Genomic DNA, 27,468 nt, shown 5'->3' with positions numbered 1-27,468 from the left:
GAGTACTCGCTCCTTGGTGAGCATGGTCCTTTACCGGGCACGAGTACACAAAATGACCAAAAGTGCCACAATACAGACAGCTCCTTGTGCTGATCCTGTGTTGCCGTTATGCTGGTGACAGCCCAGCTCTGCCTAGTTGCACTGGCTCGGGAAACAGTGCCCCGGCCTGTTCGGTGAATCTCGAGGAAGGTCGGAAACCTCGGGTGCTCTTGGCCATGGGACCGTCGGGGACTTCCGGGATGGCTCGGAGGCGAGGTGGAATCCCTGGATGTGCGAGTGACGTCGAATTCTCTCTCCATGCATTGTTCCTGCAATCGCCCATTGATGTGAATGGTCAAGGCAATGAGGGAGTCTAGATCCGTGGGCAACTCCCGAGCCACAAGGTCGTCCTTAACCCCCCCCCCCCGAGACGCCGTGCAGGAACATATCGAATAATACTTACGGGTTCCACGCACTCTCTGCTGCCAACGTGTGGAAATCCACCACATAGTCGGCCACTGTGTGGGCATCCTGCCGGGGCTGGTTTAGCTTCCAGGCAGCTTCTCTCATGGAGAGCGGGGCATCAAGAACCTTCCTCACCTCTCCCACGAACCCCTCCAGGCTCATGCATATGGTTGGCTGCTGTTCCCATACGGCGGTAGCCCAGGTGAGAGACCTTCCAGACATCAGCATTATGAGGTAGGCTATTCTGGAATGAACGAAGGGAAGGAGGAGGGCTGAACCTCAAAAATGAGGACACTCTGAGCTAAAAACGCCCGACAGGTGCTTGGCTTTCCATTTAGGCATTCCGGGGGAGGTAACCAGGGCTCCCAGAAGGAGTTACTGAGGGGTGGTAGGGTTACCACCATGGCAGATCTCCCCCCCAGCCAACCCGCGGAATTGCTCCCGCAGCATGTCCAATGCCTGGTCATGGCGCTTAGCCAACGTTTGGACCCCCTCCATCAGCCCACATAGCAACTCCGCGTGCCTACCAATGGAGGCTCCTTGAGAGGATATGGTGTTGCGCAGCTGGCCCAGGTCTGCTCGGTCAGTCATGGCCAGTTCGTACTATCAAGTATGAAGGGAAGACCCAGATGCAGACCACGTTGGATAAACAATAGTTTAATAGAGGCAGGCAATACACAGGTCAAGACAGGTAGGGGTCAGAAAACCAGAGGTCGGGCAATGGTACCGGATGGCAGGCAGGGTCAGGGTAAGGCAGAGGTCGGCAATCCAGATTGGGGCAAAGGTACAGGTCGGCAGGCAGAGTGATCAGGCAGGTGTGCTCAGAGTCAGGACAGGCAACTGTCAAAACCAAGAGGGCGAGAAAAGAGAGACTAGAAAAAGCAGGAGCTTAGACACAAAACGCTGGTTGACCTGAACAAACAAGAAGAACTGGCAACAGACCAACAGAGAACACGGGATAATGGGGAAGATGGGCCTGGAAGGAGATGGAGACAGTCACAAAGACAGGTGAAACAGATCAGGGTGTGACAGCTGGAAGGGGATGGAGACAGTCGCAAAGATGAAACAGATCAGGGAGTGACAGAAACATGCGTTTAGAACAGTGATATATATATATGCGTTTCCCAAAATTCAAGGTCAGTCTACATGTAGAGAGAAGTGCATAAAAAGGGAAGGAAGTTCCATTTATTCGTGTGTAACTGAATTTCCCCTCCCCAGGTGAACACTGCTGAAATAGGCCTGTAAACTGTAATGCTACCTCTCTCCATCTGTAGAGGGAGCTGGTGCGGTATATCTGGCACTACCAGTATCTGAGCTGGCCTGACCATGGCGTGCCCAACGAGCCTGGGGGAGTGCTCAGCTTCCTGGAGCAGGTCAACCGCACGCAGAGCGCCATTCCAGAAACCGGGCCAATTGTGGTCCACTGCAGGTATATATAACTATGGGTCTAGTATTCTAGGACTATATACATCAAAAGTTGACCATGCATCTGTGATATACTATAAATTTAACAGACCAAAAAGTAGGATTTATTTTCACATTTTAGTATAAAGCACAACTGTCTTTCTTATAGATTTGGTCATATTTGTAAGTGTAACTTTAGCGAAATTGCAGTTTGGGTCTATGTCTGTTATGAAAGTGCCACCTAATTGTAGTAATATAGTGGTATTGTCTCCTTTGACCCCCCTCCCCCAGTGCAGGAATTGGGAGAACAGGCACCATAATTGTCATTGACATTCTGATTGACATCATCAACAGACAAGGTAAGACAATGTCAAACATTATGGTTACCAGTCCTAACCAAACGTTACCGCTATAAAATCAGTCCTAGCCAAACGTTACGGCTCTGATATCGGTCCTTTCCAAGCGTTAATGCTCTATCAGTCCTGTCCAAACCTTTACAGCTCTGATATCGGTCCTTTCCAAGCGTTACGGCTGTGATACTGTGTTTTTGGATGGCTCTGCATGGAGTAAAGATTAGGATTTGGGACAAATCTGTGTAACCGTGCTAAATATGCTGCCCTTTTGACCTTTGTGCTTGTGTCTGTACGTGTGTTTGTGTGCGTGCTCGTGTGTGTGTGTGTGTGTGTGTTTCAGGATTAGACTGTGACATCGACATCCCTAAGACCATCCAGAGGGTTCGTCAGCAGCGGTCAGGCATGGTGCAGACGGAGGCCCAGTATAAGTTCATCTACATGGCCGTCCAGCAGTACATTGACACGGCACAGAAGAGACTGGAGGAGGAGCAGGTATCTACCAAACAGTAGTGGAAATAGTTTGATAATATTGTAGAAGTATTCTATCAGTAAAAGTGGCCCTTTTAGTCACAGTTAATGTATATTAGCAGTGGACGAGTAGGAGTTTATTACTAAAGGTACTAGTAACTACCGTACCAACAGCAGTATTGCAGTACATATTCTCTAAAGGGACTGTCTGGAGATTAGTTATTGCCTGACAGTTGGAGACCCAAGCATTTTATAATAGCTTGATTCAAAGGAACAATCAAGTTGAACCCGAGTTACGGGTACTACATTTCAGGGAGTCAACAAGCCAAGCATGTTGGCCAGGTGCGCGATAAGCTACCCTGTCTCAATGTTTACTGATCTTCCTTTTCAAGTTCTAAAAACATGGCTTCTTGTGGACACTTTGCAGAGGAACAAAACGAAGGAGAGGGAGTACTCCAATATCAAATACCCCCAGATGACCAACGCCCGGTCCAAACCCAACATGACCTGTGTGTCACGCTCCTCCTCTGTGTGAGTAGCCCTGCAAATACACACACTGCTCATAGTTCACAGACAAATGCTGCTTTACTCTCCATCTCCTTCATATTATTTCATCCACACCTAATGAACATTGTCTGAATGAACATGAAACACAATTTCAGCTCACCATGTTTTGTTTGTGTGATGCAGGGTGACGGATGACAACCCGTCCAGCGTGTATGAGAACTTAAACATCAAGAACCCAAAGACCTCCGGGAGCAGCAGTAAAACCAGAAGGTGAAGTCCAGCCACGGACCTCTGCCTCTCTCAACCTCTCTGTGAGTACTCTGTTACGGTGGCTCGTTTAATTATTAGTTATGGCATTATAAAGGCTCATACGTGCTTATAACAATATTTAAGTGGTGTTATTGTTATTTTCTAAAATAAATAATTGATCACTTTTTATTGAGCAACTCCTCCATATACTCTTAAATCCCTCTATTTGATTTATATAGTGTGTTAATAACCAGCCGACAGGCACCAAAATAAACAGCTTAATTAGTAATAGAAATATACACTGCTCAGAAAAATAATGGGAACACTAAAAGAACATATTCTAGATCTGAATGAATGAAATATTCTTATTAAATACTTTTTTCTTTACATAGTTTAATGTGCTGACAACAAAATCACACAAAAATTATCAATGGAAATCAAATTTATCAACCCATGGAGGTCTGGATTTGGAGTCACACTCAAAATTAAAGTGGCAAACCACACTACAGGCTGATCCAACTTTGATGTAATGTCAAGTCAAAATGAGGCTCAGTAGTGTGTGTGGTCTCCACGTGCCTGTATGACCTCCCTACAACGCCTAGGCATGTTCCTGATGAGGTAGCGGTCCTGCTGCTGTTGCCCTTTTACCGCCTCCTCCACGTCTCCTGATGTACTGGCCTGTCTCCTGGTAGCGCCTCCATGCTCTGGACACTACGCTGACAGACACAGCAAACCTTCTTGCCACAGCTCGCATTGATGTGCCATCCTGGATGAGCTGCACTTCCTGAGCCACTTGTGTGGGTTGTAGACTCCGTCTCATGCTACCACTAGAGTAAAAGCACCGACAGCATTCAAAAGTCACCAAAACATCAGCCAGGAAGCATAGGAACTGAGAAGTGGTCTGTGGTCCCCACCTGCAGAACAACTCCTTTATTGGGGGTGTCTTGCTAATTGCCTATAATTTCCACCTGCTGTCTATTCCATTTGCACAACAGCATGTGAAATGTATTGTCAATCAGTGTTGCTTCCTAAGTGGACAGTTTGATTTCACAGAAGTGTGATTGACTTGGAGTTAAGTTGTTTAATTGTTCCCTTTATTTTTTTGAGCAGTGTATATATATATATATATATATATATATATATATATATATATATATATATATATATATTTAAATAAGAACAAATTCTTATTTACAATGACAGCCTAGGAACAGTGGGTTAACTGCCTTGTTCAGGGGTAGAACAGCAAATTTTTACCTTGTTAGCTCAGGGATTCGATCTAGCAACCTTTCAGTTCCTGCCCCGACGCTCTAACCACCTGGTTGTGGTACATGTATGGCACCTGCCTCCCCAGTGAATAATCATTATGGGCGAAGAAGCCTTTACGATAAGATGGATAAGAAAGCATTTTATTGTCTGTTTTGACATAAATGTCCTTTGCGTCATAAAAACGGATTACATAACATAAAATACAGCATACAGAAGATGTCACGTTCAGGGGGTTATAGAAGTTAAACTGAATAGTTAATCTCAACATTTGAATCAGATTTACCCCTCTACAACTGAAAAAAATTCTACACTCTTAGAATTATTTTTTGATTATAGAACCAAAGAGTTCTATTACTTGCTTCATGGAACCCATAAAGTTATATATACTGGATAACCCTTTTATAGGGTTCTTTGATCAGAACCTTAGAGGCTCTTCTTCAATGAAGAGCCTGAATGGCGCAGCGGTCTAAGGCACTGCATCTCAGTGCTAGAGGCGTCACTACAGACCCTGGTTCGATTCGAGGATATATCACAACTGGCTGTGATTGGGAGTCCCTTGGGGCGGCGCACAATTGGCCCAGTGTCATTCAGGTTAGTGTTTGGCTGGGTTAGGCTGTCATCAATCAATCAAATGTATTTATAAAGCCCTTCTTACATCAGCTGATGTTACAAAGTGCTGTACAGAAACCCAGCCTAAAACCACAAACAGCAAGCAATGCAGGTGTAGAAGCACTGTGGCTAGGAAAAACTCCCTAGAAAAGCCAGAACCTAGGAAGAAACCAAGAGAGGAACCAGGCTATGAGGGGTGGCCAGTCCTCTTCTGGCTGTGCCGGGTGGAGGTTATAACAGAACATGGCCAAGATGTTCAAATGTTCATAGATGACGAGAATGGTCAAATAATAATAATCACAGTTGTTTTCGAGGGTGCAACAAGTCAGCACCTCAGGAGTAAATGTCAGTTGGCTTTTCATAGCCGATCATTCAGAGTATCTCTACTGCTCCTGCCGTCTCTAGAGGGTTGAAAACAGCAGGTCTGGGACAGGTAGCACGTCAGGTGAACAGGTCAGGGTTCCATAGCCGCAGGCAGAACAGTTGAAACTGGAGCAGCAGCACAGCCAGGTGGACTGGGGACATGCATGTAGCCTAGTGTTCCTGAGTGGCCGAGTTACAGTTTTGACTTAAATCTGAAAATGGTTGTCAAGCAATGATCAACAACCAATTTGATAGAGCTTGAAGAATTTTTTAAAGAGTAATGGGAACATGTTGCATAATTGCATTACCTAGAAAGTCTCACAGCTGTAATTTCTGCCAAAGGTGCTTCTACACTGAATACATGTGAATACATGTGAATTAGATATGTGTTTTTCATTTTCAATACTTTTGCACACATTTATAAAAACATGCTTCCCTGTTGTGTGTAGATGGATGAGAAAAAAAATGTATTCGATCAATTTTGAGACGACAGGTAGCCTAGTGGTTAGAGCGTTGGGCCAGTAACCTGAAAGGTTGTTGGATCGAATCCCCTAGCTGACAAGGTAAAAATCTGTCGTTCTGCTCCTGAAAAAGGCAGTTAACCCACTGTTCCCCATTAGGCCATCATCGTAAATAAAAATTTGTTCATAAGGTAAACATTTTTAAAAAATTCTTAATTAACTGACTTGCGTAGTTAAATAAATTAACCAAAATGGTTCCATATAGAACCCTGCGTGGTGCCATTAATGAATTATGGCTACTACTATTAAATAGTGATATTTTGAGCTAAGAATATAATTGAATAAACAACTAAATAATGGACAAAAGAATACCAGCATAATTTTATTAATTTATTGTCATTGACATCATCAACAGACAATGTAAGACAATGTCAAACATTATGGTTACCAGTTCTAAATGAACCAAGTAAAACTCACGGACGATTAGTAAAGCTTTAACCAAGTTTATTCACCCATTGGGTCATACAGCTGCATAAGACAAGACATGGTTCCACCAGTAGTAGTAGTGTGTGTGTATATATATATATATATACAGTGCCTTGCGAAAGTATTCGGCCCCCTTGAACTTTGCGACCTTTTGCCACATTTCAGGCTTCAAACATAAAGATATAAAACTGTATTTTTTTTGTGAAGAATCAACAACAAGTGGGACACAATCATGTAGTGGAACAACATTTATTGGATATTTCAAACTTTTTTAACAAATCAAAAACTGAAAAATTGGGCGTGCAAAATTATTCAGCCCCCTTAAGTTAATACTTTGTAGCGCCACCTTTTGCTGTGATTACAGCTGTAAGTCGCTTGGGGTATGTCTCTATCAGTTTTGCACATCGAGAGACTGACATTTTTTCCCATTCCTCCTTGCAAAACAGCTCGAGCTCAGTGAGGTTGGATGGAGAGCATTTGTGAACAGCAGTTTTCAGTTCTTTCCACAGATTCTCGATTGGATTCAGGTCTGGACTTTGACTTGGCCATTCTAACACCTGGATATGTTTATTTTTTAACCATTCCATTGTAGATTTTGCTTTATGTTTTGGATCATTGTCTTGTTGGAAGACAAATCTCCGTCCCAGTCTCAGGTCTTTTGCAGACTCCATCAGGTTTTCTTCCAGAATGGTCCTGTATTTGGCTCCATCCATCTTCCCATCAATTTTAACCATCTTCCCTGTCCCTGCTGAAGAAAAGCAGGCCCAAACCATGATGCTGCCACCACCATGTTTGACAGTGGGGATGGTGTGTTCAGCTGTGTTGCTTTTACGCCAAACATAACGTTTTGCATTGTTGCCAAAAAGTTCCATTTTGGTTTCATCTGACCAGAGCACCTTCTTCCACATGTTTGGTGTGTCTCCCAGGTGGCTTGTGGCAAACTTTAAACAACACTTTTTATGGATATCTTTAAGAAATGGCTTTCTTCTTGCCACTCTTCCATAAAGGCCAGATTTGTGCAATATACGACTGATTGTTGTCCTATGGACAGAGTCTCCCACCTCAGCTGTAGATCTCTGCAGTTCATCCAGAGTGATCATGGGCCTCTTGGCTGCATCTCTGATCAGTCTTCTCCTTGTATGAGCTGAAAGTTTAGAGGGACGGCCAGGTCTTGGTAGATTTGCAGTGGTCTGATACTCCTTCCATTTCAATATTATCGCTTGCACAGTGCTCCTTGGGACGTTTAAAGCTTGGGAAATCTTTTTGTATCCAAATCCGGCTTTAAACTTCTTCACAACAGTATCTCGGACCTGCCTGGTGTGTTCCTTGTTCTTCATGATGCTCTCTGCGCTTTTGACGGACCTCTGAGACTATCACAGTGCAGGTGCATTTATACGGAGACTTGATTACACACAGGTGGATTGTATTTATCATCATTAGTCATTTAGGTCAACATTGGATCATTCAGAGATCCTCACTGAACTTCTGGAGAGAGTTTGCTGCACTGAAAGTAAAGGGGCTGAATAATTTTGCACGCCCAATTTTTCAGTTTTTGATTTGTTAAAAAAGTTTGAAATATCCAATTAATGTCGTTCCACTTCATGATTGTGTCCCACTTGTTGTTGATTCTTCACAAAAAAAATACAGTTTTATATCTTTATGTTTGAAGCCTGAAATGTGGCAAAAGGTCGCAAAGTTCAAGGGGGCCGAATACTTTCGCAAGGCACTGTATATACAGTGGGGCAAAAAAGTATTTAGTCAGCCACCAATTATAACTTCTACTTTAAGAGGCTCCTCTGTCCTTCCACTCATTACCTGTATTAATGGCACCTGAACTTGTTGTCAGTATAAAAGACACCTGTCCACAACCTCAAACAGTCACACTCCAAACTCCACTATGGCCAAGACCAAAGAGCTGTCAAAGGACACCAGAAACAAAATTGTAGACCTGCACCAGGCTGGGAAGACTGAATCTGCAATAGGTAAGCAGCTTGGTTTGAAGAAATCAACTGTGGGAGCAATTATTAGGAAATGGAAGACATACAAGACCACTGATAATCTCCCTCGATCTGGGTATCCACGCAAGATCTCACGCCGTGGGGTCAAAATGATCACAAGAACGGTGAGCAAAAATCCCAGAACCACACGGGGGGGACCTAGTGAATGACCTGCAGAGAGCTGGGACCAAAGTAACAAAGCCTACCATCAGTAACACACTACGCCGCCAGGGACTCAAATCCTGCAGTGCCAGACGTGTCCCCCTGCTTAAGCCAGTACATGTCCAGGCCCGTCTGAAGTTTGCTAGAGAGCATTTGGATGATCCAGAAGAAGATTGGGAGAATGTCATATGGTCAGATGAAACCAAAATATAACTTTTTGGTAAAAACTCAACCTGTTGTGTTTGGAGGACAAAGAATGCTGAGTTGCATCCAAAGAACACCATACCTACTGTGAAGCATGGGGGTGGAAACATCATGCTTTGGGGCTGTTTTTCTGCAAAGGGACCAGGACGACTGATCCGTGTTAATTAAAGAATGGATGGGGCCATGTATCGTGAGATGAACCGTGGCTGGGTCTTTCAGCATGACAATGATCCGAAACACAACATCCGGGCAACGAAGGAGTGGCTTCGTAAGAAGCATTTCAAGGTCCTGGAGTGGCCTAGCCAGTCTCCAGATCTCAACCCCATAGAAAATCTTTGGAAGGAGTTGAAAGTCTGTGTTGCCCAGCAACAGTCCCAAAACATCACTGCTCTAGAGGTGATCTGCATGGAGGAATGGCCAAAATACCAGCAACAGTGTGTGAAAACATTGTGAAGACTTACAGAAAACGTTTGACCTCTGTCATTGCCAACAAAGGGTATATAACAAAGTATTGAGATAAACTTTTGTTATTGACCAAATTTTTATTTTCCACCATAATTTGCAAATAAATTCATAAAAAATCCTACAATGTGATTTTCTGGATTGTTTACCCTCATTTTGTCTGTCATAGTTGAAGTGTACCTGTGATGAAAATGACAGGCCTCTCTCATCTTTTTAAGTGGGAGAACTTGCACAATTGGTGGCTGACTAAATACTTTTTTGCCCCACTGTATATCCAAAATGTCCATTTATTTAGCACGTTTGATCCAGAAAAACACTGGTTCCAACTTGCGCCATGTGACTACAAAATATCTCAAAAGTTACCTGTAAACTTTGCCAAAACATTTCAAGCTATTTTTGTAATACAACTTTAGGTATTTTTTAAAGTAAATAATCAATCAAATTGAAGACGGGATGATATGTGTTCAATACAGGAAGAAAACAAACTGACGCTAGCTTTCTTTTCATGCGCCTCTATTAAACAGTACACATGAAGTGACCCTCGTTTTGAACAGGGCTTCTTCTTCATTACACAAAGGAAAACCCTCATCCAATTTCTAAAGACTGGTGACATCCAGTGGAAGTGGTAGGAATTGCAAGCAAGTCCCTTTGAAATCTGGATTCTCAATGAAAACCCATTGAAAAGAGAGTGACCTCAAAAAAAAAAGAAATCTGAATGGTTTGTCCTCAGGGTTTCGCCTGCTACATAAGCTCTGTTATACTCACAGACATGATTCAAACAGTTTTAGAAACTTCAGCGTGTTTTCTATCCAAATCCTAATAATATGCATATCTTATCTTCTGGGGATGAGTAGCAGGCAGTTGAATTTGGGCATGCTTTTCATCCAAAATGTAAAATGCTAAATGCCCTATGCTAGAGAAGTTAAGAACATACAAGCTGGCGGGTTATACACTCTATCGACAGTGTAGCAGCCTCTGGTAAGACACGCGCGGGGACCTATGCATATTTGTAAACAATAGCTGGTGCACGATATCTAAGGAAGTCTCAAGGTTTTGCTCACCTGAGTTAGAGTATCTCATGATAAGCTGTAGACCACACTAACTACCTAGAATTTTCATCTGTATTTTTTGTAGCTGTCTACATACCACCACTGACCGAGGCTGGCACTAAAGCCACACTCAACGAGCTGTATTCCGCAAAAAGCAAACAGGAAAACGCTCATCCAGAGGTGGCGCTCCTAGTGGCCGGGGACTTTAATGCAGGGAAACTTCAATCAGTTTTACCTAATTTTTATCAGCATGTTAAATGTGCAACCAGAGGGAAAACAATTCTAGACCACCTTTACTCCACACACAGAGACGCATACAAAGCTCTCCCTCGCCCTCCATTTGGCAAATCTGACCATAACTCCTGACCTGCTTTCAAGCCAAAATTAAGGCAGGAAGCACCAGTGACTCAGTCTATAAAAAAAAGTGGTCAGATGAAGCAGATGCAGATGATGGAATATGTTCCGGTATTCTTCCGATTGCATTGAGGAGTACTCCACATCAGTCACTGGCTTTATCAATAAGTTCATCCAGGACGTCGTCCCCGCAGTGACCGTACGTACACACCCCAACCAGAAGCTATGGATTACAGGCAACATTCGCTAAAGGGTAAAGCTGCCGCTTTCAAGGAGTGGGACTCAGAAGCTTATAATAAATCCCGCATTGCCCTCCGACGAACCATCAAACAAGGCAAAGTGTCAATACAGGACTAAGATCGAATTGTACTGCACAGGCTCGTTGGATGTGGCAGGGTTTGCAAACTATTACTGACTACATAGGGAAGCACAGCCGAGAGCTGCCCAGTGACACTGGCCTACCAGACCAGCTAAATCACTTCCATGCTCGCTTCAAGGCAAGTAACACTGAAACATGCATAAGTTCATCAGCTGTTCTGGATGACTGTGATCACGCTCTCCGTGAGTGTGAGTAAGACCTTTAAACAGGTCAACATTCACAAGGCCGCTGGGCCAGACAGATTACCAGGACGGTTACTCCGAGCATGCGCTGACCAACTGGCAAGTGCCTTCACTGACATGTTCAAACTCTCCCTGCCTGAGTCTGTAATACCAACATGTTTCAAGCAGACCACCATAGTCCCTGTGCCCAAGAAAGCAAAGGTAACCTGCCCAATTGACTATACATCTGTAGCCATGAAATGCTTTGAAAGGCTGGTCATGGGTCACATCAACACCATTATTCCAGAAACCCTAGACTCCAACATAAGACTCCAGAACAGCTAATCAAATGGCTACCAATACTATTTACATTGCCCTCCCCCCCTACCTACATGTACATAATTACCTCGACACCGGTGCCCCCGCACATTGACACATTGACTCTGTACCGGTACCCCCTGTATATAGTTATTTACTGCTCTTGTTATTTACTGCTGATCTTTAAATATATGTTATTCTTAGCTCATACATTTTGAGGTATTTTCTTAAAACTGCATTGTTGGTTAGAGTAATTAAGTAAGCATTTCACTGTAAGGTCTACACACGTTGCATTCGGCGCATGTGACAAATACAATTTAATTTGAAGAACCTAAATGTTCTATGTAGAACCCCAAAGAACCCTATTTTGTAAGAGTGTAGAGCCTCTATCTGAAAAACACGGGGTTGGGGTGAGGGTAATGTTGTGTATGAGAATATTTCTGAAAGGAAACACGACGTATACGTTTATTCAATTATTAGAAAATATTACGATGCATAGTCTTGGCACTCTGCTCTGCTCCTTCAGGGTAGCTCACCGCCAGAGCGAACCGTCATATAAAGATGATCAAACAACTACAGGCAGTGAGCATGATATGCTGTACCAAATCCCCTGAAGGAAGAAACAGGTGTAGGTTGCTGGTGGGATTTCAGAAAACAGCAGGTATAGCGACTAACTAGTAGGCAGCAACGCCAATGGCAGCAAGACACATCAAGACACACCAGCGTGTGTGACATCCATCATCGGGGAAGGATGTGTAAAACTGGCCAACTTAAATAGGCTGCATGAAGGTAGAGTGTGAATCCAATTGGTGCAATATCCTCTGTTGTGATCAGCTGTTGCAACCACACTCAGGTTTCCCTTCTGTGCTGGCTTTGTTTTATTTCAGAAAGAAAACACCACATGTAAGTTTAAGAATTTATTAGAAAGGTTACAATGTGTAATCTTGGCATTAGGCTCTGCTCCTTCAGGGTAGCTCACTGCCAGAGCGAACCGTCATATAAAAATTATAAAATGACTACAGGCAGGGAGCACGATATGCTATACCAAATCCCCCAAAACAGCCAGATGATTAACTGTGTGTATGGCATAATACGCCATTTAAGAGCTGTCAATAGACCAGCGAAGGTCATTGTACCGTTACATGAATGCCTACTAGGCCTGTGTGTGAATACTAACTATCTGTAGCATGAGTAAATGCAGACATATGACGCAACGCCGGGTACCCTCAATGAGGCATCTTACTACATGGGAAATATCCTATCTAAATAGGCAACTGTAAGTAGTATGAACCACAGGAGCCATTATTCCAGCCATTATTTTGAGCCGTCCTCCCCTCAGCAGCCTCCACTTGCCATAGTGACGTCCTGCCGGATGCCCTCGCTGAGCCAAGATCAGCTTTCATCTTGGATCATGAAGATATTCTACCTATGAACACAGCCAACCACCTGAAATATAGATGCACCATCAGTTTGCCTCGCTGAGGCAGGATGAGCAATCTTCTTGGTACATGAAGATATTCTACCTATGAACACAGCCAACCACCTGAAATATAGATGCACCATCAGGTGGCCTCGCTGAGGCAGGATGAGCGATCTTCTTGGTACATGAGGATATTCTACCTATGAACACAGCCAACCACCTGAAATATAGATGCACCATCAGGTGGCCTCGCTGAGGCAGGATGAGCGATCTTCTTGGTACATGAGGATATTCTACCTATGAACACAGCCAACCACCTGAAATATAGATGCACCATCAGGTGGCCTCGCTGAGGCAGGATGAGCGATCTTCTTGGTACATGAGGATATTCTACCTATGACCCAGCCAATCACATGCAGCTATGTAACAGCTTTATATGTCAAATTGCGATGCAGTACGAATAACCAGCATATCTACTGGACCATATTGGCAATTACTGCAGGAACTCTTGTAGGCTCCACAATCTCAGCATTTCAACCAAGTGTAATGTCTTAGGCAGAACAGGATAATAGGCCCATGATTTTGAGGGTGCAGCCGGGAGCGATTTTAGAAGCAGTAGCAGCGTTGATGCAGGAGTGGGCGGCCCATAGCTCAGAGCTAGCCCACAGCACTGATGCAGGAGTGGGCAGCCCATAGCTCAGAGCTAGCCCGCAGCGCTGATGCAGGAGTGGGCTGCCCATAGCTCAGAGCTAGCCCGCAGCGCTGATGCAGGAGTGGACGGCCCATAGCTCAGAGCTAGCCCGCAGCCTTGATGCAGGAGTGGGCGGCCCATAGCTCAGAGCTAGCCCGCAGCGCTGATGCAGGAGTGGGCGGCCCATAGCTCAGAGCTAGCCCGCAGCGCTGATGCAGGAGTGGGCGGCCCATAACTCAGAGCTAGCCCGCAGCGCTGATGCAGGAGTGGGCGGCCCATAGCTCAGAGCTAGCCCGCAGCGCTGATGCAGGAGGGGGCGGCCCATAGCTCAGAGCTAGGTCGCAGGGCTGATGCAGGAGTGGGCGGCCCATAGCTCAGAGCTAGCTCGCAGCGCTGATGCAGGAGTGGGCGGCCAATAGCTCAGAGCTAGCCCGCAGCGCTGATGCAGGATTGGGCGGCCCATAGCTCAGAGCTAGTCCGCAGCGCTGATGCAGGAGTGGGCGGCCCATAGCTCAGAGCTAGCCCGCAGCGCTTATGAAGGAGCCAGAGAAGTGATGAGTTACAGTATCTTGTTATTGGTTGCCAGCATCAATGTTGATCAGAGGTTAGCCAGGTGCCGCCTCTGCTCAGCATGCAGATAGCGTAACATGGAAGAGAGGACAAAGCAGTGTCAGTTCTAGTGATGATGACTGGTGTTGATTTGCTAGTTCTTTCATTCTCGGTGTGTATGAGAATACGATTAACTTAACATGTGAAGGTCCATCATTTAGTCAGAACCTGAGAGATCCTGCAATATTAAAGGAGTGGAATTTAGTGTATTTCAGACCGCAGAACCCGTACAAGCCATCACACAGACCACCTCTGGAAAAGCGTAATGTAAACCCAACACTGTTGACCCAAACTTGTGCTACTGCGAGAGGAGAGATACTCAGAGTTATTAAGAGTAGGTGGACAGATGCATTCCTGAGCAGAACTCACACCGAATGGTCCTGACACCCAATATGAATTGACTCCCTGCTATCAGACAATAAGAAAAGCTGCGTTTGCCTCACTGAAATTTGTAATAGAAAAGGCATACATGGTTGTATAAACACAAAACATTGTACAGAGAGAAAAGCAAATCAATTTTGATTGGTCGCATACACAGTTTAGCAGATGTTATGGAAGGTGCAGCAAAATTCTAATGTTCCTAGTTCCTATCAATCAATGCAGTAAATGTCAACAAGCACAGAATAATAACAAATTATAAAAACTCTAGTACAGCAGACATATAAATAGCTACCAGCGTGTAGAGTACCTGAGAATAGCTGGCTAGTGCCCGAGGGGCAGAGTAGGGTACTGGGCACGGTAGTGGGTAGATGTCCTGGAGGGCAGGCAGTGTGCCCTCGATGGTGCATTGGGATAACCGCACCACGCTCTGGAGAGCCCTGCGGTTGTGGTTTGTGCATTTGCTAAACCAGGCAGTCATACAGACCGACAGGATGCTCTCAATGGTGCATATGTAGAAGTTTGTGAGGGTCAGGATCCAAATTTCTTCAGCCTCCTGAGGTTGAAGAGGCGCTGCTGAACCTTCTTCTCCACACCGTCCATGTGGACCATTTCAGGTCCTCAGTGATGTGCAGGCCAAGAAACGTGAAGCTTTTCACCCTGTGCACTGCTGTCTCCTGTAGTCCATGACCAGCTCCTTCATTTTGTTGACATTGAGGGAGAGGTTATTTTGCTGCCAGCAGTCTGCCAAGGCATCTCATCAAACTTGATGATTGAGTTGGAGAGGTGTGTGGCCACAGTTATGGGTGAATAGGGAGTACAGGATAGGGCTGAACACGCAGCCCTGTTTGGGCCCCCGTGTTAAGGATCAGCGTGGAAGCGGTGTTGTTGCCTACCTTCACCGCCTGTAAGGGATTCCAGGACCAGGTTGCACAGGGAGGGGTTCAGACCCATGCCCTGAAAATAGTGATTAGCTTGGAGGGCACTATGGTGTTGAATGCTGAGCTGTAGTCGATTTAACAGCATTCTTTCATAGGTATTAGACAGTAGAATGCTGCAGAGAGGCACAACTCAGCCATGATATACCATCACACAACATAGAGTATAGTAATAAACCCCCCAGAACCACAAATAAATGCTAGTCACAATGTTTTATTTAACCAGGCAAGTCAGTTAAGAACAAATTCTTATTTACAATGACGGCCTACCCCAGACGACACTGGGCCAATTGTGCACCGCCCAATGGGACTCCCAATCACGTCCGGATTCGATGCAGCCTGGATTTGAACCAGGTATTGCAGTCACGCCTCTTGTACTGGGATGCAGTGTCTTAGACCGCTGCGCCACTCGGGAGCCCAATGGGGCAAAACATAACATAACCACCTGTAGGATTGAAATAGCCTAATGTCCTGCCGATACTGCCCAAGAGTGTGCAAAGCTGTCATCAAGGCAAAGGGTGGCTACTTTGAAGAATCTGAAACATAAAGTATATTTTGATTTGTTTAACACTTTTTTTTGGTTACTACATGATTCAATGTGTTATATCATAGTTGTGATGTCTTCACTAGTATTCTACAATGTTGAAAATAGTACAAATAAAGAAAAACCCTTGAATGAGTAGGTATGTCCAAACATTTGACTGGTACTGTTTTTCAGTCAATTAAAGTTGGCCATTCAGATGTGAAGACATACTTATTTGCCACTCCTTTTGCCCCATCTCTTTCAACCGTAGACTTGTTCAATTACTCATCAATCCCTGGAGCCTTAATAGTTCTAACAGTCAGTTTCTTAACAGCTGCATGTTTATCAGTAATTTTTAGAACAATTTCATAAATCCATCAATTGCCATGTGTGGATGCTGCTTATTAAGCACATCACACCAACAAATATGTCCACATAAATCACAGCTTAATATTTTGTATGATCTCTTATATACCATTTTAGGCCCAGTTTTTGGAACCTTGGCTTTCCTGGATATAACCACTATATGCATCCAATGGATACAGCTTTAGAACAAAGTTCTACAGTATTAGTAAAAATGTGATCAATACATGTGGATGATATAGTTCCTGTAGTGTTTATAAATACCATTATAGGTTGATTAATAATCTGAACCAGATTATTGGCACTAGTTAGTGAGAAGCTTCTTCTTGAGCGGATACCTTAATGGAAAAACAGTCAATATTCAGGTCCCCAAGAAAGTAGACCTGTTTACATCACATACACTATCAAGCATTTCATACATTATCTACATACTGACAATTAGCACTTAGCTACACCCTCAAATAATGGGATTTAGATGAGGTAGGTGTACCTACATCCACTGTAACAACGTGTGCTGAGAGTCGGGAAGCAAGTTCAGGGAGTGAGTGTTTTTAATAAAATAAAGGTAACATAATACAAAACAAGAAACACAGACATGAAACAGAAACAATAACGCCTGGGGAAGGAACCAAAGGGAGTGACATACATCGGGAAGTTTATCAGGTAAGTGATGGGAGTCCAGGTGAGTCTGATAACACGCAGGTGCGCGTAACGATGGTGACAGGTGTACGCCATAACTAGCAGCCTGGTCTTCTAGAGGCCGGAGAGGGAGTACACGGGACGTCCACAATGCTTCAATAACACTTAACATGAGATCTTCTCTAAGCATTACAGGGATGTGGCTCTGAATATACAGTTGAAGTTTACATACACTTAGGTTGGAATCATTAAAACTTGTTTTTCAACCACTCCACAAATGTCTTGTTAACAAACTTTTGGCAAGTTGGTTTGGACATCTACATTGTGCATGACACAACTAATTTTTCCAACAGTTGTTTACAGATAGATTACTTCACTTATAATTCACTGTATCACAATTCCAGTGGGTCAGAAGTTTACATACACTAAGTTGACTGTGCCTTTAAATAGCTTGGAAAATTCCAGAAAATGATGTTATGGCTATAGAAGCTTCTGATAGGCTAATTGACACCATTTGAGTCAATTGGTGGTGTTCCTGTGGATGTATTTCATGGACTACCTTCAAACTCAGTGCCTCTTTGCTTGACATCATTGTAAAATCAAAATGAATCAGCCAAGACCTCAGAAAGAAATTGTAGGCCTCCACAAGTCTGGTTCATCCTTGGGAGAAATTTCCAAACGCCTGAAGATATCACGTTCATCTGTACAAACAATAGTGCGCAAGGTGCGAAAAGTGTAAATCAATCCCAGAACAACAGCAAAGGACCTTGTGAAGATGCTGGAGGAAACAGGTACAAAAGCATCTATTTCCACAGTAAAATGAGTCCTATATTGACATAACCTGAAAGGCCGCTCAGCAAGGAAGAAGCCACTGCTCAAAAACCGCCATAAAAAAGCCAGACTATGGTTTGCAACTGCACATGGGGACAAGGATCATACTTTTTGGAGAAATGTCCTCTGTTCTGATGAAACAAAAATAGAATTGTCAAGGTATTGGAGTGGCCATCACAAAGCCCTGACCTCAATCCTATAGAAAATTTGTGGGCAGAACTGAAAAAGCGTGTACGAGCATTGTAACGGTTTTGACTTGAGGTTATTCTTTATAGGGGTGCCAGGTAGGTTGTGCCTACCAGAGAAAACATTGGTTTCTCCTTTTGGTTTGGGAGGGAATGAGTCCCATCTGGTCCGTCAAGTCTACACCAATACAAAGGACTTATGTAAAAGTCAGGATGGAAATAAACTTTTCATAAACCCTTAAAAAATTGGAAAGAACTTAAAAAACAACTGTATTCTTTTGCGTGGGTTACCGTGTATTACCAACAAAATATTACACACACATATAATATAACACAATGAGTTCTGGTTCATCCAGAAATGTCCTGTACCTCGGGCCTAAAAAGAGTCCAGCCCGGTAAAGGAGTTCAGGGAACTCAAGTGACCTTTGTCACACAATGTTTGTCCATTCATTCAAGTGTAGTGTAAACCCAGTATTAATCATACAATCAATATAACAATTATTTTACCACAGAACTTTAAAGCATATCAACTCTTACCAAGTCCTCAACTACAACTAACTACATAAATCATCACCGTATAGAGTGGATCCGATCCTGGGTAAACTCTATTATGCTACAAAACACACGTTTAATGGCAACAAAACAAACGGAATAGAGACGCTTCGGAACTGAGGGTTGAACACATCCTCATGCACGTCTCCATCACAACCCCACTTTTGCGCAGCTGATGCTGGCTATTTAATTGGGAATTAAAGGGAAAGCACCCTCTTGGAAGGAGAAGCACTGAGACGGTTCAGAAAAATTTAGGGCCGTCACACAATGGAGGCCTACAAACCTGACTCAGTTACACCAGCTCTGTCAGGAAGAATGGGACAAAATTCACCCAACTTACTGTGGGAAGCTTGTGGAAGGCTACGCAAAACATTTGACCCAGGTTAAACAATTTAAAGGCAAATCTACCAAATACTAATTGAGTGTATGTAAACTTCTGACGCACTGGGAATGTGATGAAAGAAACAAAAGCTGAAATAAATTATTCTCTCTACTATTATTCTGACATTTCACATTCTTAAAATAAAGTGGTGATTCTAACTGACCTAAGACAGGGAATTTTTACTAGGATTAAATGTAAGGAATTGTGAAAAACTGAGTTTGAATGTATTTGGCTAAGGTGTATGTAAACTTCCGACTTCAACTGTATACAGCAACACCCTATAGGCATTTCTGTCATGATGATAACGACAGATAACGACAGAAATAGCCGCTCCCCATCTAACTTAACAGAGCTTGAGAAAACCAGCAAGGAAGAATGGGAGAAAATCCCCAAATCCGGATATGCAAAGCTGATACAGACATACCCAAGATGACTCAAAGCTGTAATCGTCGCCAAAGGTTCTTCCACAAATTATTGACCGCATAGAGATAAACTATCGTATGACTGTGATAAGGACCATCTCCATGCTCATGACGAGAAAACATTGATGCTCAATGTATATCAGCGCATACATCTGCATAGCTAGCCTAGTATAGGTTACTTCCTCCTTGTAAGGATGAGGGAGGATTCTCTGTGATGTGGTATGTGTTCACTGAGCGCACCGACTTTGCCCGAAAGCTGGCATTGGGAACAAACAACAAAGTTTTACAATAGGCTACTCCCAAGACTAATTCTACTTAGCTAGCTAGTTTGTAGCCAGCTATTGACTGACAACAGAAGATCAGCATCATGGTTGATCCTCACAATCAATGACATCCCCCCTTCAGTCAAAAATTGCAACATGAGAATATTGAACGACACAGATGAGGTTCAAACACAGATAGCAAGTAGTCGCAAAGAAAGTTTCTTACAGAAACAGCAAGCATAGTGAGTAACAACTAGTTACAGCAGCATGAGACACCAGTGCATACATGACATCCATCATCTTAAATAGATCCCATGTAGGGACGGGGCGGCAGGGGCGGGTTGTCTGATAAGATACAAGACAGTTGAAATGGACATATAACCAATACTTCTCTGTCAATGGGTTCCACAAATATTCCAGATGAGGAAAGACATCACAAAAACACTTTGCAAATCAGTAAATCAAATCAAATTGTATTTGTCACATGCGCCGAATACAACAGGTACCATGAAATGCTTATTTACAAGCCCTTAACCAACAATGCAGTTTTAAGAAAATAGAGTTGAGAAAATATTTACAAAATAAACAACAGTACAAAATGAAATAACATTAACAAGGCTATATATAGGGGATACCAGTACAGAGTCAATGTGCGAGGTAAGGTTAGTCAAGGTAATATGTACATGTAGGTAGGGGTAAAGTGACTAAGCATAGTAGCAGCAGTGTAAAAACAAAGGGGGGTGGGGTCAATGCAAATAGTACAGGTGGCCATTTTGATTAATTGTTCATCAGTCTTATGGCTTAGGGGTAGAAGCTGTTAAGGAGCCTTTTGGACCTGGACTTGGCGTTCCGGTACAGCTTGCCGCACGGTAGTAGAGAGAACAGTATGACTTGGGTGACTAGAGTCTTTGACAATTTTTTGGGCTTTCCTTCACACCGTCTAGTATATAGGTCCTGGATGGCAGGAAGCTTGGTCCCAGTAATGTCCTGGGCCGTACGCTCTACCCTCTGTAGTGCCTTTCGGTCGGGATACCAAGCTGTTGCCATACCAGGCAGTGATGCTACCTGTCAGGATGCTTTCGATGGTGCAGCTGTAGAACTTTTTGAGGATCTGGAGACCCATGCCAAATATTTTCAGTCTCTTGAGGGAAAGGCATTGTCGTGCCCTCTTCACAACTGTCTTGGTGTGTTTGGACCATAATAGTTTGTTGGTGATGTGGACATCAAGGAACTTGAAGCTCCCAACCTGCTCCACTAGTGCAGAGGAGGGGTGTTCGGCCCTCCTTTTGCTGTAGTCCACGATCAGCTCCTTTGTCTTTCTGACATTGAGGGAGAGGTTGTTGTCCTGGCACCACACTGCCAGGTCTCTGACCTCCTCCCTATAGGCTGTCTTATTGTTGTCGGTGATCAGGTTGTGCTTGGCCACACAGTTGTTGGTGAACAGAGAGTACAGGAGGGGGCTAAGCAAGCACCCCTGAGGGGCCCCGTGTTGAGTAGCTGTGCGGCAGATGTGTTGTTGCCTACCCTTACCACCTGGGGGCAGCCCGTCAGGAAGTCCAGGATCAAATTGCAGCGGTAGTGTTTAGTCCCAGGGTCCTTAGCTTAGTGATGAGCTTTGTGGGCACTATGGTGTTGAACGCTGAGCTGTAGTCAATGAACAGCATTCTCGCATTCTCCTTTTGTCCAGGTGTGAAAGGGCAGTGTGGAGTGCAATTGAGATTGCATCATCTGTGGATCTGTTGTGGCGTATGCAAATTGGAGTGGGTCTAGGGTTTCCCGGAGGATGCTGTTGATGTGAGCCATGACAAGCCTTTCAAAGCACTTCATGGCTACTGACGTGAGTGCTACAGGGCGGTAGTCATTTAGGCAGGTTACCTTCACTTCCTTGGGCACAGGGACTGTGGTGGTATGCTTGAAACATGTAGGTATTACAGACAGGGAGAGGTTGAAAATGTCTGTGAAAACACTTGACAGTTGGTCCGCGCATGCTCGGAGTACTCGTCCTTGTAATCCGTCTGGCCTGCGGCCTTGTGAACGTTGACCTATTTAAAAGTCTTGCTCACATTGACTACGGAGAGCGTGATCACACTGTCGTCCAGAACAGCTGGTCCTGTCATGCATGGTTCAGTGTTGATTGCCTCGAAGTGAGCACAAAAAGCATTTAGACCGTCTGGTAGTCTCGCTACACTGGACAGCTTGCGGCTGGGCTTCCCTTTGTAGTCCGTAATAGTTTTCAAGCCCTGCCACATCCGACAAGCGTCAGAGCTGGTGTAGTAGGATTCAAGCTTAGTCCTGTATTGACACTTTGTATAGTGGGATTTCTTATAAATGTCCGGATTAGTGTCCCGCTCCTTGAAAGCAGCAGCTCTAGCCTTTAGCCCGACCTGTCAAGGTAAAAATCTGTCGTTCTGCCCCTGAGCAAGGCAGTTAACCCACTGTACCATGGGCGCCGAAGACGTGGATGTCGATTAAGGCAGCTCTCCACACCTCTCTGATTCAATTGAATGCATTCCCTCTTTTCTTTTAGCTCGGTGCGGATGTTGCTTGTATCCATGGCTTCTGGTTGGGATATGTACGTACGGTCACTGTGGCGACAATGTCGTCGATGCACTTATTTATGAAGCCAGTGACTGAGGTGGTATACTCCTCAATGCCACTGGATGAATCGCGGAACATATTCGAGTCTGTGCTAGCAAAACAGTCCTGTAGCTTAGCATCCGCATCATCTGTCCACTTCCGTATTGAGTACTGGTACTTCCTGCTTTAGTTTTTTCTCGTAAGCAGGAATCAGGAGGATAGAATTATGGTCAGTTTTGCCAAATGGAGGGTGAGGGAAAGCTTTGTACATGTCTCTGTGTGTGGAGTAAAGATGGTCTAGAGTTGTTTTTCCTCTGGTTGCACATGATGGTAGAAATGAGGTGAAAACGGATTTATGTTTGTCTGCATTAATGTCCCCGTCCATTAGGAGCGCTGCATCTGGATCAGCATTTTCTAGTTTGTTTATGGCCACATACAGCTCACTGAGTGCGGTTTTAGTGCCAGAATTGGTTTGTGGTGGTAATTAGATGGCTACGGAAAATATAGATAGTGTGGTGTTCAGCTTATCGAGCAATCATTCGAGACTTCCTTAATATTAGACATCGCACACCAGCTGTTATTGACAAATATACACACACAACCACCCCTCGTCCTACCAAACATTGCTGTTCTGTCCTGCCGATGGACTAAAAACCCAGCCAACTGTATATTATCTGTGTCGTCGTTTACCTACGACTCCTTGAAACATAAGATATTACAGGTTTTAATATCCCATTGGTAGGATATTCTCGAACGGAGCTCATCCAGTTTATTCTCTAGTAATTGCACGTTGGCCAATCGAACGTATTGGTAGAGGCGAGTTACCCACTTGCTGACGAATTCTCACAAGGCACCCGGATCTGTCCCCTTGTATCTCTGTCATTTCTTAATGTGAATGAAGGGGATTTGGGCCTGGTCCAAGAGCAACAGTGTATCCTTCGTGTCAGACTCAAAAATCTTCTTCCAGTTCGAGGTGAGTAGTCGCTGTTCTGATATCTTGAAGCTCTTTTTGGTCTTAAGAGACGGTAGCAGCAACATTATGTTCAAAATAAGTTACAAACAATGCGAATAAACCCACAATAGCACAATTTGGTTAGGAGCCCGTAAAACGGAAGCCATCCCCTCTGACGCCATTACTCTGAAGGAGTAGTGATTATAGGATTCATTAGTTGTGTTTTATTGTGTGCATTTCTATTAGAAGTGGTTCTGTGTAACACGGTGTGCCATTGTGTGTGCTTCAGTTTCAACAGAGGTGCCTCTTCGCCAGCGCCTGATCCATGGGGGGCCTGTGGAGCTCTGGCCCCGGACCCCCTGGCGGTGGACCCTACCTGGGGTGAAGGTGGAGGTCCTGACACCTCCTAGTCTCTCCCCTTCTGCTGCCCTGCTGGCTGTCTGGAGCATCCCCCCTCCACGGAGAGAGGGGTGTAGCGCAGGGCTCTTGTCCTTCTATCTTCATCCCCCATCCCCTCTCTCTCTCTCTCTCTATGACCCCCACATGACTTCATGTCTCTTCTACAGGCTCTACCATTTACTGACAGTGCCTTGTCTACAGACGTGTCTGTATCCCCCTTCCTCCTCCCACAGTTGTTCCATCTCACCACCCAAATCCCCTATCTATCAACCATCCCACCGGCCCAACAAATGTCCTTTGCTTATTTCTGTTGACTCAAACTAAATCGAGAAAAGAAACAAACCATTGTGTACTCTTGTGTGATATCAATGTTTAAGTGATGCTTTTCTCTGTCGTGTTCCGTCGTGAGGTGGATGGGACAAGAAAGATTTTGAGAAGATTTCTCTCCTCGCTCTCAGAATTTGCTCCTCTATCTCTCTCTCCCTCTCGCTCTCTCTCTCTCTCTCTGCTGGCTGTCATCTACTTGAATCAAAGACTTCAGCAATGTTCTATTCTTGCTAGCAGCAGTCATTACTGCAGTGTTGAGCGATTTTACCACGTGAGGCACTGGCGCAGACAAGCTTACTCAACCCTCTCTCATACCTTCATTTTGAAAGTCGAGGAAAGTCAGGGTATTTGCAATGGCCCTTTGTCAGTGAGTTGGGGTATAAAAAAAAATACCCCAACTCACTGACAAAGGGATTTTCCATTTGCCACAAAGATATTTTCCATTTCTGTACTGGGAAGTATTTCTTCAATATAGTTTGAGATGTACTTGTTTGTCCCACCGATGATCTCTTGTGCCAATAGAAGACGTGCATGCTCATCTACTTTAGTGATTCCACCATTACAGTTGCTGAGCGCCTATTCAGTCAATATTAACAAGCTCCTCTCCAGACTTACTCATGAAATGTTTATATTTATTTAGTTTGAATCTGTGTCCTTTCAATGGATTCTTGTTTATTTTATTGTTATTAATGGTGTGATTTTGTAATGCACAGGATACGTTTTTTTCTGTTTTTGTTTATTATGTGCTCTGCACATCCTGGTTTATATGCGGGAAATTAACATAGTTTGAGGTCAACGTTGGCCTCAGACAAAGTCTGCAAAGGTTTTCATCCTAATCGAATGGCATAACAAACAGGGTTAAACATCTGCCAAGCGAGAGATAGGAGAAGATGGGAGAGGACAGAAGAGGAGTCAGGATGCTAGCCTGGCTCACTGACGTGGGCTGCCATCGCTGAAGTCTTTAGCCAAACATTACTGGGCCAGATGGCCTACAGCCCAAGATTAAATAATAGATTTATGTCCAAAAAGCAATCTACAAGATGGCTATAATCCAGGCGTGACGATGGTGGGAGTAAAAACCGACGTTACTGATGTCATAAGGAGGGAGGCGCCGCACAGCAAAGAGCCTTCTGTAATATATTTTTAAATATACATGTACGTCATGGGCAGTGGCTTCTTTCTGACAGACGTCATGCTAACTATTCTTAGCATTTTGCATAAAAATCTAATGTTGAAGATGTTCACACTGGATTTAGCCAGCGGCACAATGATGTCATCCTTTTGAACAAGCCGGTTGTTTGGCTACATAGAGGTTGTGTTACCTGCTGTGTGAGTCGGGCTGTACTTGTACATGGTTCAGGCCTTTTTAACTAAGGCTTGGCAGCACATCTGAGGGCCGCATTTGCTACATCGTCTCTTGCTCATCCTAACACCAATGCAGTAACTTTCAGTAATACTGAAAGTATGGATTTTCAGTATTTCCCTTTTAGCCGAAATGTCTGTATTTCAGAAAGCTAAATCAGTCCTAGTAGGATATTTCATTCTCAATACTGTATTCATGCTACATTGAGCTCCAAAACTATTGTTGTTTTGGCTCTGTACTCCTGCACATTTTTACCATGATTACGGATAGTCCTGAATGAATCGTGTATAAGTGTATAAGTGTATAAGTGAGAAAGTTAGACACACAAATATCATAATCCCCTAGAATGCTAACCTCCCCTGTTATTGTCATGGTGAGAGGTTAGCATGTTTGTGCGTCTAACTTACTGACTCATCATTATTCACAATTAATTCAGGACTATCCATAATCATGGTAGCATCCACATTCATGTAGCAGTTTTTTAGAAACATTCTATTCTTATTTACAATAAAAGTGACTCCAAAATGAAACAATACATTATTTACCATTCATTTCTATTGGGCACAAAATAATCTGAAACAGCCAAAACAAACAGCAAATGCTTTGTAGAGTCACAAGCTTGATGTAATCATTTCATGCTATATGGGACCAAATAGTAAACTTTTGACAATTTTAATACACATATAAGTGAATTTGGCCCAATACTTTTGGTCCCCTAAAATGGGGAGGACTATGTACAAAAAGTGGTGTAATTTCTAAATGGTTCACCTGGTATGGATGAAGTCTGCACTTTAACCTCATATATAATTTCAGATGTCAAGCGCTGGAGTGCAGAGCACAAACAACAACAAATGTGTCACTGTCTCAATACTTTTGGAGCGCACTGTATATTCTGAAATCACTGGTAGCTGTAGCTATTTTGAAATTAAGTTGTATGCTATTCTGAAGTGATCACTGAACATTTTGTGCAATTATCTCTCTCCGTCGTTCAACTGCCTGCCTAACTCCTAATCTTGCCCAATGAATGAAAAGTTAATTTTTTGCTTTCTGTTTTCTTAATAATGTTGCACTGATGATCATGATGATGATGATGTTGATGATTTTGTATTGTATTTCACTTTGCCTCTATGGGTCCAAACTTTTTGTTATGTGGTGAGAAATTGAGGGGCGAATCCTAACTTCTACTTATGAGAAATGTTCACTGAGTGAAAACTTTACTTAGGTGGAAATTAGCCCCTAACACAGTACTTGAAATTCTGTTTGAGGCTTCTGAGTCCTTTAGCTGAGGGCTTGTGATCTGTGACTGTCAGGATGGCCGTTGGCTGTTTAAAGAGTACAGTATGATGATAGTCTGCTCGACGTATACGCCGTCAGTGTTGTAAGTTTTCTTTTCATTTCCTATTTTCTTTTGAAGCATTTTGTTTTCTATAAGATCATTATTATTATTTGTGTGTCTATTTTGGTGTTATTACACCATTGATAATAACATCATGATTATGAATTATAAGCTAAACCGGTGTTCTTGGAGGTATACAGTAATTATATCAGTTATTGTATATCTGCTCTTTACATTTACTTGAATATGATGTCGACATAGTAAAAAGAGAAATACTTGTTCCTTTGTTGGTTGCAATATGCCTGATTTGAGTAGTGGTATACTGACTGTTCCTGTGTTCGGATGAAGACTGTTCCCCCCCTCTTGCACTGACCCAAACGCCTTCTGTCCAGGCATATAGCGCTGATGCAATGAGATGGTCAGAAATAACAACATCATTAAATATTTAATAGTTTAATAAAAATGTATGAAGGAAATATGATCTCCGCTCATTCCTGTCTCTATGTAATGATAGTTTAGTGCCTTCTTGAGTGCTGTAGTAATGTGATTTGCTGATGTCCTTGGACAGTTAACACAAAATTGACTTTATAAGCAGAGAAATGTGAAGTGATTTTCTTCT

The 27,468-nt window shown here is 43.6% G+C and overlaps 1 protein-coding gene across 4 annotated transcripts in view; it reads left to right on the top strand.

Moving 5' to 3' along the window:
- The window catches only part of LOC110491865 (tyrosine-protein phosphatase non-receptor type 11), a 113,196-nt gene extending 85,871 nt beyond the window's left edge, over positions 1 to 27,325 (top strand). For all 4 annotated transcript variants that reach the window (XM_021565688.3, XM_021565689.3, XM_021565687.3 and 1 more), the window contains exons 11-16: positions 1,719 to 1,873; positions 2,140 to 2,207; positions 2,542 to 2,693; positions 3,097 to 3,200; positions 3,360 to 3,487; positions 23,714 to 27,325. In XM_021565688.3, the coding sequence (XP_021421363.3) occupies positions 1,719 to 1,873; positions 2,140 to 2,207; positions 2,542 to 2,693; positions 3,097 to 3,200; positions 3,360 to 3,450 (570 nt within the window). In that variant the 3' untranslated portion in view covers positions 3,451 to 3,487; positions 23,714 to 27,325. The remainder of the gene's footprint in view (positions 1 to 1,718; positions 1,874 to 2,139; positions 2,208 to 2,541; positions 2,694 to 3,096; positions 3,201 to 3,359; positions 3,488 to 23,713) is intronic.
- Positions 27,326 to 27,468: the final 143 nt, after the last annotated feature.

Source organism: Oncorhynchus mykiss, chromosome 16 (assembly GCF_057628025.1).
Source record: "Oncorhynchus mykiss isolate SJ-2025 chromosome 16, ASM5762802v1, whole genome shotgun sequence".
In the NCBI taxonomy this organism is placed as follows: domain Eukaryota; kingdom Metazoa; phylum Chordata; class Actinopteri; order Salmoniformes; family Salmonidae; genus Oncorhynchus; species Oncorhynchus mykiss.
This window is presented reverse-complemented; position numbering and strand designations above follow the sequence as displayed.